The sequence below is a fragment of the Mastomys coucha genome, unplaced genomic scaffold (assembly GCF_008632895.1).
Source record: "Mastomys coucha isolate ucsf_1 unplaced genomic scaffold, UCSF_Mcou_1 pScaffold3, whole genome shotgun sequence".
NCBI lineage: Eukaryota > Metazoa > Chordata > Mammalia > Rodentia > Muridae > Mastomys > Mastomys coucha.
The window spans coordinates 61,515,432-61,533,867 of NW_022196909.1; the positions used below are offsets into that span (position 1 = coordinate 61,515,432).

At 49.5% G+C, this 18,436-nt stretch overlaps 1 protein-coding gene across 1 annotated transcript; it reads left to right on the forward strand.

Moving 5' to 3' along the window:
• Positions 1–15,226: 15,226 nt before the first annotated feature.
• Tbcc (tubulin folding cofactor C) lies at positions 15,227–16,509 on the forward strand. The gene has a single exon (XM_031348749.1). It carries the CDS (start codon positions 15,363–15,365, stop codon positions 16,383–16,385), a length of 1,023 nt encoding a protein of 340 aa, XP_031204609.1. The 5' UTR covers positions 15,227–15,362; the 3' UTR covers positions 16,386–16,509.
• Positions 16,510–18,436: the final 1,927 nt, after the last annotated feature.

Here is an 18,436-nt window from a genome sequence, read left to right on the forward strand (position 1 = left end):
TTGTTTTTTCGAGACAGTGTTTTTCTGTATAGCCCTGGCTGTCCTGGAACTCACTCTGTAGACCAGGCTGGCCTCAAACTCAGAAATCCGTTTGTCTCTGCCTCCCAAGTGTTTGGATTAAAGGCGATCACCGCCGCCGCCGCCACCACCACCACCACCTGGCCGGGATTTTTTTCTTAATTTAAATCATTTGAGGTGGGAAGACACACTTTTAATCTGGATCTTTTGAGGTGGGAAGAGCCACCCTCAATCCGCACCATGCCTTCAGCTGGTGGTCATTACAAGGACACGGAAGAAGGAAGCGCTCTCTCCCTCTCTCTCTCTCTCTCTCTCTCTCTCTCTCTCTCTCTCTCTCTCTCTTTGCCTGCTTGCTCTCCCTAGCAAGTCCATTCCTTCATGCATTTACAGCCGACATCTTTGGTATTCTGGCTATAATGAGCACCTTCGTGCACTGCGTAACTATTGGATTCTTAGACCTTCCATTCATAGGCAACTGCCAACATTGTGGTCAACTTGACCACAGCCTGTAACCAACCCTCTTCCCTCCCTCCTTCGCTCTTTCTCTCTAAATGTATAGATATTCATATTCATTCCATAAGCCTGATAAGCCTGTCACTCTAGAGAGCCCCAGCTAACACAGAACTATTGGCATTGAAAGCAAAGAACGAGCAACCTCCTTCCCTCTCAATGCTTGGCATGGCCTCTTTTCCACAGTGTGTGCTTTCCTGTGCTGCGGAGGTCAGAGGGCAGCTGTTGGGAACCGGTTCTAGCTCTCGCCTTTCACTAAGTGGCTCTGGGGACTGACATCAGGCCATCAAGCTTGACAGCAAGCTCCCTTAGCCACCTCCGTTACCCACGAGCCCTCTCGCCGGCCCTGTTTCTGCTTCTTGTTAAGGAAAAGATTAGTACACACTCCACACACATCTTGCATAAGCTGTGCAATGAATCGACACTGCCTCAAATCAAGGCCAACTCGCACATGTTCTAAAAATGCAGCAAAGAACAGGATATGATATGGGAGGCAAAGCCAGAAGGAGTACACGATAAAGGGCAAGCTGAGCGACACAGTGAGAACCTGTCTCAAAAACAAAAGACAAAAACATGGGCTGGATAGGAGACAGCTCAGTCAGTAATGTGCTCGCCATACAAACATGAGGATCTGGGTTCGATCCCCAGCACCCACATAAAAAGCCAGGTATGGTAGTGCATGAATAGAGTCTCTGCACTGAAAGGTGGTTAAAGGATGCCTGGGGCTCACTGGCCAGCCTGTTAATAGGCCTTAGGTCCCAGTGAGGCTCTTTACAGGAACAGGTAGGGGCCTGGAAGACAGCTCAGTAAGCAAAGCTAGCCAAGCAGGCAGCACTGAGTTTGATTTCCAGGACCCATGTAAAAAGCCCAGTACAGAGGCAAACATCTATAAACCTAGCATTCCAACAGAGAGTTGGGAGGAGAGGCAGAGGCAGGAGAATTACTTAGAAGTTCAGCTCCTGGGCCAGGTAGGCCTGTAGTACTTGGCAACAGAAAGTAAGAGATCCGGCCTCAATAAGGTGGTGTGTGTGTGTGTGTGTGTGGGCAGATGTGAAGCCTGAAAGTTGTCATCCTCTGACCTCTGCATGAGTGCCTTCCCACAAGGGAGGGAGTGAGGAAAAAGCTGGAGACACGGCTCTTGCAGAAGACTGAGTTCAGTTCCCAACACCTATGCCAACTCCCTGTAGTCATAGCTCCTCCAGGGGATCTGATGCTCTCTCACAGCCTCCACGTGCACTCAAATGCTCATACACACATACACATGATTAAAACGTGATGGTTTGGAAACGCTTGGCCCATGATAAGTGGCACTCATAGGAGTGTGTGACCTTATTGAGGAGGTGCACTGTCAGCATTGTTAGAGGAAGTGTGTCACTGTAGGGGTGGGGCTTTGAGGTTCCTATGCTCAGGGTCTGTCCAGTGTGAACAAGAGATGCCCCCCCCCCAACCCCCCGACTGCCTGTAGAAGACAGTCTCCTCCTGGATGCCTTCAGATCAAGAGACATAGAATTCTCGGAACTTCTAGCACCATGTTTGCCTGGACACTGCCAGGCTTCCCGTCATGAGGATGCCGAACGAGACCTCTGAAATTGTAAGCTAGCCCCAATTAAATGTCGTTATAAGAGTTGCTATGGCCACGGTGTCTCTTTGCAGCAATTAAACCCTAAGACAAAACATCAGTTCTTAGGGAAGAAATAAATAAAAACAAGGTGGACAGCTCCTGTGGGTTCGAGGCCAGCCTGGCCTACAGAGTAAGTTCCAGGACAGTCAAGGGTACTCAGAGAAACCCTGTCTGAACCACCCCCTCAAAAAACCCCTTTCATTCTTGTTCACTCTGCCTCATGATTGTTCCTCAGACTTTGAAATCTTTGTCACTTGAGTTAGGCTTACAGCAACGAGTGGGAAAAACAGCATGCAATGCTCACACACAGACAGCAGTGTAATGCTCACACTCAGAATCCCAGCACCACGGAGATGAGGTCAGGAGGACAGGGAGTTCAAGACTATCCTCAACCACACAGTGGCTCTGGAGCCAACCTGGCCATATGAGACCCTGTCGCAAACACACAAACATATATGTGAGATGTCAGTCACTAAATGCTGCTCCATAGAGACGCCTGCAGCTCTGCCTAGACAAGTCAAGAGTTACCAGGCACCATATTTGCTGGGGCCTCCTAGGAAAGAGAAGCCTCAGGCCTGCTGGATACATCCTTTTCCTACACCTGTGTGTCACTGTCCTTTGGAAACCTGCAACTTTTGTTTGTTTGTTTGAGACAGGGTGTACTGGCTAGTTTTGTGTGTCAACTTGACACAGGCTGGAGTTATCACAGAGAAGGGAGCTTCAGTTGGGGAAATGTTTCCATGAGACCCAGCTGTGGGGCATTTTCTCAATTAGTGATCAAGGGGGTAGGGCCCCTTGTGGGTGGTGCCATCCTGGGCTGGAAGTCTTGGATTCTATAAGAGAGCAGGCTGAGCAAGCCAGGGGAAGCAAGCCAGTAAGGAACATCCCTCCATGGCCTCTGCGTCAGCTCCTGCTTCCTGACCTGCTTGAGTTCCAGTCCTGACTTCCTCTGGTGATGAACAGCAATATGGAAGTGTAAGCTAAATAAACCCTTTCCTCCCCAACTTGCTTGTTGGTCATGATGTTTGTGCAGGAATAGAAACCCTGACTAAGACACAGGGTTTCTCTGTGTAGCCCTGGCTGTCCTGGAACTCAGTCTGTAGACCAGGCTGGCCTCGAACTCAGAAATTCGCCTGCCTCTGCCTCCCAAGTGCTGGAATTAAAGGTGTGCGCCACCACTGCCCGGCGAAAACCTGCAACTTTTAAACTACACATCAGCAAGCTTTAGTTACTCCGCACACTAAAGAGGACAGTCTCTTAGCAAGCATGGATTCCCCTTGACAGGACATTCAATAGAGCAGCCTTAGCACATCCGTTACTGACACACAGTCTCTTATCGTCTCAGAGCTTCAGCACACCACTACACACAAGGCCTGACACAGACGCCTTCAAGGACCTCTCTCCTTTCTCCCCCTTTTTTTTCCTGTGCTGTAGCTTGAACTAAGTGCAAAAAAAAAAATCTAGTCTACTACTAAGCCTTTGACAGATTTTTTTCATATGGTAACCTATAAAGAGAAACAGATGGCTGCTGGCAAGATGGCTCAGTGGGCAAAAGTGCCTGCAGCCAAGCAAGATAACCGGAATTCGATCCCCAAGACGCACATGCTAGACAGATCCAACTCCCACTGGTCCCTGACTCTTAAAAACTGCCCTTGTGGGGCACTGGAGAGATGGCTCAGAGGTTAAGAACACCAACTGCTCTTCCGAAGGTCCTGAGTTCAAATCCTAGCAACCACATGGTGGCTCACAACCATCCGTAATAAGATCTAATGTCCCTCTTCTGGTGTGTCTGAAGACAGCTACAGTGTACTTACGTATAATAATAAATAAATCTTTAAAAAAAAACCCACAAAAACTGTCTTTGCTTCAGATGATTCCCTGGGGGCTCATACCTAATAAATATCACTCCAGGAGCTGGCAAGATGGCTCAAGGGATAAAGGCACTTGGTGCCAAGCCTGTCCACCTGGGTTTGAACTCACAAGATGAAAAGAGAGAACCAACTCTCTCAAGAGCCCCTCTGACCTCTACACATGCTCATACACAAATAAATACAGGCTAAGTATCACTGTAAGCCCAGCCTCTAGACTGCCTGGACGGAGTGCTAATTCATTCAGCGAGTAACTGTCCAGAGCCTACTCTGACAGCCGCTGCTGCAGACTGGATCACAGTATAGCATTTTGTCTCCATGCTGACAGTCCCCAAAAGGCCTTGTGTCGAAAGACCAATGTCATTCACTGGCTTGAAGAGACAGAGTCTAGAGGGAGGAAATTAGTCACTGGTGACAAGCTTTCTAAGGGCATTCAGGGATACAGGATACATCTCTTCCTCTCTCCACCTCAGAGGGGCAGTACTGTGAACAGGCCTCCAATTGAAGCTTCTGCCACAGCCCCAAAGCACACAGGGCCAAGGGATACAGACTGACCCCTCAGATGGAGGCCATGAGTCAAAACACACTGCTGCGGGGCCATGTGTCCCACACACTGCTCCTGCTTGGAAAGTTAATGCTCTCAGTTGTTTACTCTGTCATGGCAATGGAAAGCTATGGAACACAGGCATAGAAGTACTAGACATAGGTCAGGCCTGGAGGCACGCATCTCTTCTAGTTTGAGGCCCAGCCAGGTTGACACAGAGAGTTCTAGCCCAGTCAGGTCTACACTGTGAAACCCTGTCTCAAATAAACAAAGAAGACACAATCATGGCCCTTATAGAGCTAAGAGTCACATGGGGGCTTAGCAATTGTTGCATATTCTACTACAACCACAAGGCATATGCTTATTATTATTCTGTACGGAGAGGTGGGATTTGATTAATGGCTCCCCAAAAGAGGAGATTATAAACAGTAAAGCTTACAAAGAAAACGGTGATATATGTCTACAACCCTGGCAACAAGAAGATCCCAAGTTCAAAGCTTGAGTCTGAAGCTGGGATATAACACAGAGGCAGGGAGCTTGCCTAGCACGTTCAGGTCTGATGCTTAGTCCTAAGTAATGCAAGGGAAGAGAGGGGTTGGGGGAGAGGAGGAAGAAGAAAGAAGAAAAAGGGCCTAGAGACAGCTCAGTGTTTAAGAGCACTTATAGCTCTTCCAGAGGACCCAGGTTCAGTTCCCAGCACCGACATAATGCAGCTTATAATTGCCTGTAACTCCAGCTCCAGGAGATCTGATGATCTTCTCTGGCTTTCATGGCCAGCCTCCTCGCCCATACACGCACACACCCAAGCATGCATACTTAAAAATAAATCGGGCTGGTGAGATGGCTCAGTGGGGAAGAGCACTGACTGCTCTTCGGAAGGTCATGAGTTCAAATCCCAGCAACCACATAGTGGCTCACAACCACCCGTAATGAGATCTGGTGCCCTCTTCTGGTGTGTCTGAAGACAGCTACAGTGTACTTACATATAATAAATAAAAATAAATCATTCCAAAGGATGTGAAACACTTATAGTGTTAACATGAAAAGAAGCTGAAGCCAGGCGTTGGTGGTGCACGCCTTTAATCCCAGCACTTGGGAGGCCGAGGCAGGTGGATTTCTGAGTTCAAGGCCAGCCTGGTCTACAGAGTGAGTTCCAGGACAGCCAGGGCTACACAGAGAAACCCTGTCTCGAAAAACCAAAAAAAAAAAAAAAAAAAAAAAAAAAAAAAGAAAAGAAGCTGAAACTACATGTGACTCAGCTCTCCAGGGAGGCTGAGGCAAGAGAGTGACAAGTTCAAGGACTGCCTGAAGTATTGAGCATGGACTAGAACAGTTCTTAAATAAGTCCCCAGCACGGCTCCTATCCAAAGAATAGACAACTTACACTTATCACTCCATCTTAACACTAGTAGCTGAAGCCTCTATTAACTAGACCCTGGTCCTCATCAGCTCAGTATATACTCTAGCCCTTGATCCCTTCTATCCTTAGCTAGAAGTGAGAACATGAGCCAAACTCCCCCTAGTCACACTCCTAAGGGAAGGGCTTGCTTTGAGTCTAGCTCTTCAGCCATTAACACAACAGGTACTGTGAAGGAATAAGGAAGCTGCATTAGAGAGATCCCCAAGCAGGCTGGGGAGATGGCTTGGAGCTTAAGACACCTGCTGCTCAGGCGTAGGAATTGGAGTTCAGGCCCCCAGAACCTACACAAAATGCTGGGTGGTCATGCTGGTCTGCCTGTGATTCCAGAGCTCAAAACTGGTGCCAGGAATTCCCAGGACAAGCTGTCTAACCAGACCAGTCCCTTCTGCAAGTTCTGGGTTCAACTGAGAGACCCTGCATCAAAGAAAATGAGAGCTATTCAGGAAGACTCCGATGGCGGCTTCCAAATGCAGAAACACACACATATGCAACCACACCAATTCGAACATGCATACATGCAAGCCTGAACACCACACACATATGTACATGAGGGAAAAGAGAAGCAGAGAGTGGCCTCATCCCTCACACACACCAGTGACAAAGAGTGCAGAACACAGCCTAGAGAGGAGGGGCATGACAGGTCACAAGGAAGCAAGTGTCTTGTCACGTGGAGAAGATAATGCATGCTGTCCCAGGGAGAGGGACATAGTTGTAATCATGTCCAACATGGACTCGCTGGCTCTCTCAAAGCCTGTGCCTCCTGACTCACAGCCCTGAGCATCATGATTCCACAGCCTCAGCTCCCCAGGTAGACGTTGCCCATTATCACCGAGTCCTGTCTAATCCTTTCTAGCTATCTCTGACACTTCCCATCCCTCTTCTCTCTGGCTCCCACCTCTGTCTAGCTGTTGGTCACTCCCACCACTCCCTTGGGCTCCTACAACAGTCTCTGAACAGACAACTGTTTGCTTTGGCTCAACCCTGAATCATGCTGCCTGGGGCCTCAGGCTGACCCGGTGTTAGACCGGAAAGGGGGCGATTAGCATGACACTGTTATTATCTAGCTCCAATCTCCTGGGAGATTGAGGGTGCCTTCAAAATGAAGTGCCAAGTTTCTGCCATGGTTTATAAGGCTCCATAGTGGGTGGGACTCTGCTCACCTCCCAAACCTTGCCTCTGATCTCCATGTTAGGGCAGAGGATTCAGAATCCTGGGAAGGCTGGGTGTGGTGGTACACATCTGTAATACCAGGATGAGGAATTCAGAGCCAGCCTGGGCTGTACACCCAGTTTGAAGCCAACCTGGGCCAATGTGGTCTTGTCTCAAAAAACCATTGATGGGAGGGGAAGGTAGCTCTGTCCTGCGGGCGCAGCGTGCTCTCTGCTGCCACGTGACAGCTCCATTGTAGAAGATCTGCCTGCCACGTATAAGATCCTGGGTTCAATCCCTAGCAACACTTACAGGTGTCCAGGCTTCTCTCCAAGAGATTCAAGTGTAATTTCTCCACAGGAAGAGCTGGCATCACAATGCCATTAAGTCACTGTGTGGCACAGCAGGGCTGGATGGTGATGCTCTGGTTAGACTCGTCTTTCCCACAGCTCTGGGTTCCCTGCACCTGCTTTGTCTGTTGCTAGGATTACTGGAGCTTTCTCACTCCTGGCCATGAAACTGGACCTCGGACTGCATTATCTCTGTGTCCACTGCTATATTCCTAGCACCCAGCACCTGAGTGAAACATTTGTCAAAAGAAACGAAGTAGCAGGGTAAAATCTCCCGGTTGCCTAGTTAGCCCACATCACACCATGCTGATTACAGTTCTCACTTCACCCATAAGCTCTGCAGGAGACTTGTGTACTGCCGCAGCAATACCTGCATGTCTAGCAGGGTGGCCAGCATAAGTTAGCCAGACTTAAAAAGCTCAGCAGGACACATGGAAGTACATGGATGTCCTGTGCTGGGCAAAAGAGGGAAACAGGGTGGCTATAGAGGCAATAGATGGGGCTGGTGAGGCACAATGGCAATGGCTTTGTGGCCTTGAGGCCACACAAGGAGGCTGAACACTTTGAACAACAAGTCAATAGAAGTTTTAGACAGGGAGACTCTATCAGCTTATATTAGCACAGTGTGTGTGTGTGTGTGTGTGTGTGTGTGTGTGTGCGCGTGTATGTATGTGTGTGTATGTGTGTGTGTGCGTGTATGTGTGTGTGTGTGTGGACCAGAGTGAGCCAAGGCATAGACAGGGAGAGGAAACCAGAACAGAAAGGAAGAGAGAGACAGAGACGTGCTAAGGATGATCCTGACATCAGCATGGAAGACTGTGGCCGTAGCACAACACAGTTAGATGTAGCGTTGGGATTAGACAGGCAATGGTGACAGCTTGGATGCAGGAAGCCTGGATTCAAATCTTAGCACACGAACAGGGCCGAGAGGTCCCTGGAGAATATCACCTTGCCAAATGGGAAGGAGAGACAGACAAGAAGGGGGTTCAAGACAGAAAGTGGAATTCTGCCTGGCCAATGAAGGAAGGGAGAGGAGGAGGAAAGGAGTGACCAGGAGTCGGCAGAGAGCCAATCCAAGAGAAGCACAGCAGTAGAAAACTTTCTGTTACAACAGCTTCGGGGGGGGGGGGGGGGCAGCGAGGAAGATAAAGGCACCTGCCACACACGCCTGGCATCGGGGCGCAGGGGTGGGCAGCAAGGAGGATAAAGGCACCTGCCACACACGCTTGGCATCAGGGCAGGGTGGGCAGCAAGGAAGATAAAGGCACCTGCCACACACGCCTGGCAAGCTGAGTTTGAACCCTGAAATCCACAAAAAGCCAGACAAGTGGTTCACATCTGTAGTTCTGGCACTCCTAAGGCAATGTGTCCTGGAAGCTCATGGGTTCATTAGCTTGTCTGAAACACCGGCCCCCAAACAAGATGACACTGTGAAATGGCAGTGTGTGGAGGTTCTTGCCATCAAGGGTGACAACTTGAGTGTGTTCCCAGGGAACTCATATGGGGGAAGTCAAGAACTGATTCCTACAATTTGTCCTCTGACCTCCACACGTGTGTACACACACACACACATACACACACATACATACATACATACACATATACACATACATACACACATACACACATACATACACATATACACATACACACATACACACACATATACATACACATACATACACACACATACACACACATACATACACACACACACACACACACACACACACGCACATCTAGACATAAATTTAAAAACTAAAGCTAGGTAGGGGTAGTGCAGGCCTTTAGTCGCAGCACTCAGAAAGCAGAGACAGGAGGATTTCTGAGTTCGAGGCCAGCCTGGTCTACTGAGCAAGTTCCAGGACAGCCAGGGGTACACAGAGAAAACCTGTCTACAAAAAGCAAAACAAATAAACAAGTAAATAAATAAAATGAAAACACAGTGCTGGAAAGATGTCTCAATGGTTAAGAGCACATACTATTCTTGAAGAGACCCAGTCTGTCTGTCCATCCTTCCTTCTTTCCTTCCTTCTTTCTTTCTTCCTTTCTTTCTTCCTTTCTTTCTTCCTTTCTTTCTTCCTTTTTTTTGAGACAGGATTTCTCTGTGTGGCCCTGGCTTCCTGGAACTCACTCTGTAGATCAGGCTGGCCTCGAACTCAGTGATCCTCCTGCCTCTCTCTGCCTCTTGAGTGCTGGGACTAAACACCTGCGCCATCATCTCCTGGTGAGGATCTTGGTTTTATTCCCAGCACCCACATAGCAGCTCCCAGCTCTCTGTAACTCCAGTTCTAACGGATCTGACTCTCTCTTCTGGCCACTGCAGGAACTTCCCATATGTAGTACACACACATAAATGCAGGCAACATTATTATTTTTTACTTATTTTACGTATGTGAATACACTGTTGCTCTCTTCATGCACACCAGAAGAGGGCATCGAATTCCACTACATGTGGTTGCTGGGATTTGAACTCAGGACCTCTGGAAGAGCAGTCAGTGCTCTTAACCACAGAGCCATCTCTCCAGCCCACCCAGCAAATTTATTTTTAAAAATAATTTAAAGAATTAAAAAAAAAGCCTCACTCTGCAGCCAAGAAGCAATCCTTCTCCCATCCAAAGTGTATCTCTGAACCTGTGCTTGGCCTCAGCCCCTCCAGCCTTATATCATACGCCTATGTCTTATCTCTCTTCTAGGTTTTTCCTCTTGGCTGAATTCTTCCCTCTGGCCTCCAGACACGCACACTCAAAACAGAACAAAGTGCCTCACTGGCTTCTACTCCCTCGCTTTCTCCTCCCCAGTCAAAGAGCTGCCCACTGATACTTTTCCCTCTTTTAAATCTGTGTAATTATTTCCTAAGCTTTTGGCTCCTGGGTGTATAGCATATATCTTTTACACACACACACACACACACACACACACACACACACACACACACACGCAAGCCAGAAGAGGGCCTTGGGTTCCCTGGAAGCAGAATCACAGGTGGTTATGAGTGAGTGCTGGAAACTGAACTTGGAGCCTCTGGAAGAGCAGGACGCTACCCACTGAGCCATCTCTCCAGCCCCATTGAGTATCTTTGTAACTCTGGCAGCCTTGGGGTGTGTCAACTGTGTGAAGGTCAGAGGACAGCTCTACAGAGTGTCTCCTTCCACCATTCCGTGTGTTTCTGAGATCCACAGAGGGTCGTCATTGGGCTTGCCTGCCTGGCCGGTGCTCTCCACACCAATCCACACCGAGGTGTCTCACCACCCGTAGCACAGTTAGTTCTGATAAGCAGGCAGCAGATAGGAACCTGAGCGGTGTCTGCCTGAGGCACAACGTGTGTTGAGGTGGGAGGAGACAGCCGGGAGCAGAGGCCGAGGGAAGCAGCTGCTACAACGCTCCAGGTAAGGATGGAGACTTGTGAGAGCGGGACAAGCCCTTACGGCTGTCTTTCATTGTCTTTGGGCCAGAAATGTTGGCATTAGTGGTGGGAAGACTGGCTTGCCCTCTGATAAGAGAGGACTAGATCTCTTCAGTGAACATGGCCCAGGCATGCTCCTAGCTTGCTGGCTGAGAGGGGAACAGGTGAATGCCTCCCTCTGGCAATCAAGCACTAGAAAACAGGACTCAGATATGCCTTGGTGTGGCTGGCTTCTGCCATCTGCCCAGCAACTCTGATAAATCCCACTGAACAGCAAGGGGCCTCCCTTCCTGAGCTGTCCAGGCCCAGACCCAGGCTTCTTTCATTTACATGCTCCACCATTTACTCATTTCCTGGGGCGTATAGCTACAACGATGAGAATATTTTTTTCTTCTTCTTCTTTAAAAGACAGGATCTTGCCATATAGCCCAAGCTAGCCTGGAATTCTTTTCTTTTCTTTTTTTTTTTTTTTTTCAAGATTTATTTTACTTATATGAGTCCACTGTAGCTGTTGGACACACCAGAAGAGGGCATCAGATCCCATTCCAGATGGTTGTGAGCCACCATGTGGTTGCTGGGAACTGAACTTAGGACCTCTGGAAGAGCAATCAGTGTTCTTAACCACTGAGCCATCTCTCCAGCCCCTACCCTGGAATTCTTGATCCTGCTGCTTCAGCTTCTGGAATGCTGAAATGACAACCATGAACCACCAAAGCTTGGCTTAAGATTCACTTTTAAGGCATCTAAAACATCATGTAGGAACAGGAAAGATGGCTCAGTGATTAGAGCATCCTATGGATGACCTGAGTTCAATTCCCAGCACTCGCCTGGTGCCACACAACCATATGTAACTCCAGTTTAGGGGGTTCAAGGCTCTCTTTCTGTGGGTACTGCGCTCACATGGTGCACAAATCTCATATATGAAATAAATAAGTAAACAGAGATAAAAAAGAGAGAAAGAAAGAAAACCCTTGGGGGCTAGAGAGATGGCTCAGTGCTTAAGGGCACTGGCTGCTCTTCCAAAGGACCCAGGTTCAATTCACAGCTCCCACATGGCAGCTCATAACTGTCTGTAACTCCAGTTCCAGGGAATAAGACACCCTCACATAGAATACACGTAGGCAAGTCACCAGTGCACATCAAACTTAAAAAAAAAAGTCAAACCCAAACAGAGAACCATAGAATATTCAAACCATTGTTAAATATAAGTTAAGGTTGGACAGACAGGAATGCTGAACTGGCCAAGTGTTTACCTAAAGCCTGAGCCCACATACAGGTAGAAAGTGAGCTGTCCTCTGACCTCCACACCCATGGTGTGGCGTGTCCTCGCTGCCCCCATAAAGAAAATAAAATAAAACATTAAAATTCATAGCTGTTATATCCTTTCACTTTGCAAGATCCAGCAGCCTCCCCCAGAGAGCTGCACCATTAATGCGGCCTGCTTTCTGTAACTGTCTGCGGCCTTCTGCATGCCTCCCCTCCTCCCCTCAGGGTGGGGACTTACCTTTGCTGAACCTGGACCATCCTGTCAAGGACGCATTCTCAACTCACTGCCCTCAAATGTTAGGAAGAGGATGTAACACGGTCTGGCAAGCGGCCAGCATTTAGCAAACTTGCCTGTGGTTTTTAAACTCAGAAACCAGACACATAGCTTGACACTTGCCTTGGCCGCCTACTCCAGCCTGGGGATAAGAAAACAATTACCCCAGAGTACCAAGGCCACCTCAAAGCCACCACTCTCAGGCCTCACAACTGTCTTAAAAAAAAAAAAAAGGTTCCCAACACAGAGTCAACTGCAGGTTTCCCCATCTTTGTCCTTCTAGGCTTAAACAGCAGCACCTTCATGGCAAGCAGACTCTGCAAAAACCTCTGCCCAGGCAGAAACTCGATCTTGAAAGGGCTGGTAACACTGGCTTCTACTTTGTAAAGACTCTACACTAAAAACCACTGGTAGTCTCACCATAGACGACAGTTTCAAGCTCAAGAAAACTTTCACCAACTAACTTTGAGGGCAGGGAGCCCCGAGTGTCCTGGATCAAGCTCTGTAGACCAGGTTAGCCTTGAACTCACAGAGATCCTCCTGTGCTGGGATTAAAGGCATGCACCTCCATGCCCCACAACTTTCCTAATCAGAATGGGATAGGCTCCGATACTGGGGTAAAGCAGTAAGCAAAGCCAATCAGGGGTTGTTGCTATTTCCCATAGGGTAATCTACCTTTCATCTGAAGAGACAGCTTGATGGTCAGGTGTACCTATGATTTTTTTTTTTTTTTTTTTTTTGGTTTTTAGAGACAGGGTTTCTCTGTGTAGCCCTGGCTGTCATGAAACTCACTCTGTAGACCAGGCTGGCTTCGAACTCAGAAATCCGCCTGCCTCTGCCTCCCAAGTGCTGGGATTAAAGGCGTGCGCCACCACCCAGCTTGCACCTGTGCTCTTTTATAGGACCTGGGTTCCCCTCCCAGCACCCACAGAGCAGCCCACAACTACCTGTTAACTCCAATTCCAGTGATCTGACGCCCTCTTCTGGTCTCCACAAACACTGCACATTCGTAGTGCACATGTATCAACGCACACGAAATACTCATAGACACAAAATGCAAATAAATAAATCTAAAAAACAATCTATCTTTCATGAAAGAAAGCAGCTATTAGGTAACTTGACCAAAATGATACGCTGTATTTCAATAGTCCAAAATTCATACTTTTGTGAAAAGTGCTTTTAAAAAGTAGACAACAAGAGCCTCATCTATCTTGCCCAGGAAACAAAACTAACAAAAATAAGGAGTCTGCATAAGAGACCATCGACCACCCCCGCCTCCCACAGGCGCTTACATCAGATACACAGACAAGAACACAGGAACATGTGATTTCCCCCTCCGACCCTCCACCTAGGAGAGAATTTGCCACCCAGTGACACCTGTCTTGATTCAGTAGTGCAATAATCTCTCTTCAATCAACAATTTGTGCTTGAGGTTTTTTTTTTGTTTGTTTGTTTTTTTAATGGTTAGGAAAGGAGGCAGATGTGACGTGAGGCTTGGAACTCAAGTCTTAATTCCAACTTAATTGAATGGCTCTCGTTTCCTCCCATCTTTATCTGCAGGAAAACGCAGGCATATTGGTGAAATTTCAAATGAATATATTGGGCAGTTTAAAAAAAAAATCCCAATTTTTAATTTTAGAACAAAAATGGAGGTTGGCAACCAGGGTGGAGATGGGGCTGAAAACGAGGACTGTGTGGGCCGCCCGAGTCCAGAAGGCACGGTGGCTGAAGGCAGCATGCGAGGATGCCACCCCTAGTCCTCGGCGGCCGCCGCCTTGGGCTTCTGCCAGGGACTGCACGGTCTTGGCTGCCCACTCGCACCTCGGGTTGGTCCGGACTTTAGGCTAGGCTCGTTCACTTCCGGTGACAAATCCCTCCCACCACCTCTAGAAATAATGTACCGTTTCCCCATCGCCTTCCTAAAGACCGTCGGCCCTATAGGGAGAGAGAAGCGAGGCGCTCAGGCTGGGGTCTTAGCCCCGCGCGGCCAGCGGTTGCCAGCTGCGCAGGGAGTGGCTGCCACCGCGTCAGGGAGCAAGACGGTGGGGGTGGCATGTCATCCTCCCCCGCTCCCCCCTCCGACTGCAGCAATTGGCCATTAAAAAAAAAAATCTGTTTTTAGACTCCCCCAGGAACCCCGGAGCCCGCTCCAGCGAGGAACCCAGTCTCTCCCAGAGCGGTGCCTCGCGCCTTCCTCCCGCCCCAGTAACTGCCCATGGGGACCCAGACGCCCCCAGGCCGCGCCGAGCTGCAGTAGATGGGGGAGGACAGGAAGGATGAGGGTTACCGGGGCGGCAGGGACCGTCTGAGCAAAGAGGTGATGGAAGGGAAAAGGGAAAGAAAAAAAAAAGGAAAGAAAGAAAGGAAGAAAAAACCCAGAGGCATGCAAGCGGCTCCCTGGCCAGCTGTTCCAGCTGCAGCTTCCTCCGGCGCGGCCCGGGAGGTGCAATAACCCCCCCCTCCATCTTTCTCGCACTACCTGTCCCCCACACCACCACAAGCACAGATTCCTCCCCACCACCCTGCAGCAGATCTCCGGCCTGTAAGGGGGTTGCAGGGAGGAGCTGGGGGGAGGGGAGGCCTACGAGTTTCTAACCTTGTTCTTATAAACAAACCCACATGTGCAGCTGCCGCTGCTGCAACTCACCCCACAATCCCGGATATAAGTCCTGCCCCTTTAAGAAGAAAAAAAAAAAAAAAGCTTCACCCGCCTGCCTCCCACCCCACCCATCCACCAGGACCTTTGTCTCCCCACCCCCTCCTGTCAGCCGGCCCCGCCCTCCTCCCCGCCCCTCCAACGCGAAGAAACCAATAGGCGAAGAGGATATGGTGGGATCCGACGTCACCGCGGTCAGCCAATCACGACGCGCGTTGGTGGGAGGCCTTGCGGAGAGTGCTCCGAGGAAAGGCGGCGGGGGAGGAAGCCTGGAGTCAAGATGGAGGGTGTGGACTGCTCCGTGGCTCTTGCCGACGCTGCCGCCGGGTCCCCGCGGGACCTGAGCCTGGTGCCCGAGCGACTTCAGAGGCGCGAGCAAGAGAGGCAGATGGAGGTGGAGAGACGCAAGCAGAAGCGGCAGGACCAGGAGGTGGAGGAGGAGCAGAGAGGCTTCTTCGCCGCCGCCTTCGCCCGGGAGCGCGCGGCGGCCGAGGAGCTGCTGCGGGGCGAGGCGTCGGCCGAGCGGCTGGAAGAGGCGGCCAACCGGCTGCAGGTGCTGCGGAAACTCCTGAACGATTCGGTTCTGTTCCTCGCCGCCTACGACCTGCGGCAGGGCCAGGCGGCATTGGCGCAGCTGCAGGCCACCCTAACGGAACGGCGTCAGGACCTGCAGCCGAAGAAGCGCTTCGCCTTCAAGGCGCGGAAGAAGGATGCTGCTGGGGCCGCCCAGGTAGACGCTGCGCCCGTCGCCTCGGCGGCCCCTTCTCCACCCTTAACCAAGGAGGAGGGAGCTCCCGGGGCCAGCTGGGCCTGTGGTTTCTCCAACCTGGAGTCCCAGGATCTGGAGAAGGGAGCTGAAGAGCTGCACCAGCGCGACGTCCTTTTGAGCGACCTGACCAACTGCACTGTCAGACTGCGTGGCAATCCCAACACCTTGCGGCTTGCAAAGGCCCGCGGCTGCAAGGTGCTCTGCGGCCCAGTGACCACCTCTGTGTTCCTGGAGGACTGCCGAGATTGCATCCTGGCTGTGGCTTGCCAGCAGCTCCGTGTACACACTACCAAGGACACGCGCATCTTCTTGCAGGTGACCAGCAGGGCTATTGTGGAGGACTGCAGCGGCATCCAGTTTGCCCCTTACACCTGGAGCTACCAGGGGATCGACAAGGACTTCCAGGACTCCGGTTTAGATAGGAGCAAAAATAACTGGAACCAGGTTGATGATTTCAACTGGCTGGCCCGAAATGTGGCCTCCCCAAACTGGAGTATTCTATCTGAAGAGGAGCGAGATATCCAGTGGGACTGAGCACTGGCCACACTCAGTGACATCCCATTCGGTTTACCCGATATTGTTTATGTTTGCGGTGATAAGGGCTTGAAATTGTTGAAACTCCCCTCCTGTGAGTCCTATTAAATTCATAACAGAGTAACGGGCTTTTGCTACTTTGACATTTCCCTGCCTTCCTTTGAGTATGACAGCTTGAAGAAGTAGGGGAAGACTGGAGCTTTGAGGGATCTGCTGTTCTTAGCGTTGATCACAGAGAGTAATAAAGTAGGTCTTCAATAAGTAATAAGGATGTTAGGAGAACTCCATTAGTGGACAGTTTAAATGGAAGTAGCAAGCCCATAAAAGCTCCGTTAATGGCTATTTTTCTCCCACTAAAGGTCTGTTCTGTGTATTTTTCAGCAGGGCTATGAAGAGTCCTTCCTGGACCTCTGGAATCCAGTGTTGTGTTAGGGCTGAAGTTCTGAATGGGCTCCAAGGGGCCTAGGAGCCAGCTGTAAGACTGAAACAGTTACTAAGTGACAGGGTTTCACTATGCGGCACTGGAACTAGAGCTCAGCGGTGCCCCTCTCTCTATCTCTAGGCATTTGCACCACACGCTGCCCACATATTGTTTGTACACTTACCAAGTTAGTTATTATCAAACTCTCAAGAGCTACGAGGCAGTTTCTATTGATGCCATGTTCTCATGAGAAAACAGGTGGCATGTGGTCAATGCTCATGTGATGTGCTGCTGGAATTTGAAATTAGGTGTGGACTCATTTTTTTTTTTTTTTAAAGGTAAGCTCCCATGCCAGCCCAGGTTGACCTGGAACTCACTCAGTAGGCTGGCCTCAGAACTAACTCATGGTGATCCTCCCACTCAGCCTCCAGAATGCTGCGATTTGGAGCCTGAGGCTTTACTCCCAGTGGGACCCCATCTTTACAACACATGCTGATTGTGAGCACTGAGCATGGAGTTGGGAAGAAAGCTAAACACAGGCCACATTCAGTTGTCATAGTTATGCTGCTAGCTCTGCAGCTAGTAGTGATCCTGGTGATCCGAAAGGAATGGAGTAAAGTTTCCTGTTCTTTTTGTTCCACTCTGGAAACCACTCCCCAGCAGTATTACCAGCAGGCTTAATGCTTGTTCTGTTTTTATGTGCTTTTGAGATTGGTCTCACTGTGCAGCCCCAGCTCTGGCACTTGCTGTCCCTTAGTGCTGAGATTAAAAGTGTGTATCTAGCTGGGCAGTGGTGGCGAATGCCTTTAATCCCAGCACTTGGGAGGCAGAGGCAGGTAGAGCTCCGAACTCGAGGCCAGTCTGATCTACAGAGCAAGTTCTAGGATATCCAGGACTACACAGAAAACTCTTATCTTGAAAAACTGAAAAAGGAGAAAAGAAATAAAATACTGGGGCTGGGAAATGGCTCAGTGGTTGCCGAGAAGCAGCCTCAGTCATTTCGAGGATCTTAAGAATGGTAGCATTGGATTGGCACAAAGCAGGAGTCTCAGGCGAGGACGTAGGTGCAAACTGACAGGTGACTCGTTCTGAGGCTGCTCTCAGAGGCAGCTTTCACGTTTTTTCTCTTGAGTGCTCCACAGTCTTTTTTTTCTTAAAGATTTATTGTTATATGTGAGTACACTGTAGCTGTCTTCAGACACACCAGAAGAGAGCATCAGATCTCATTAAGGATGGTTGTGAGCCACCATGGGTTGCTGGGATTTGAACTCAGGACGTTTGGAAGAGCAGGCAGTGTGCTCTTAACTGCTGAGCCATCTCTTCAGCCCCGCTCCTCAGTCTTTCATTGGCTACACACATCCTTGTTATACAATAATACATAATCAAAAGCCTTTTCATTATTTTCCTCAGACTCATTATTTTCCCGAAAACCCCCCATGTAACTGTCACCAAAAAGCACAATGCACACACAAAGTCACAAATCAGTGTCTGCAAAAGCAAGTTATACATTAGCTCTTAACACAGGTCACCTGGGCATAAGCTTGCGGTTACAGCATTAGCATGCGAACAGAAGGTACTGTTATAATAGAGTGCTGTTAATATTTTTACCTTGTCTAAATTTGTAGAATCT

What these genes read in the sequence shown, in the direction of transcription:
- Tbcc (XM_031348749.1), top strand. Translation starts at nt 15,363, where the DNA reads ATGGAGGGTGTGGACTGCTCCGTGGCTCTTGCCGACGCTGCCGCCGGG.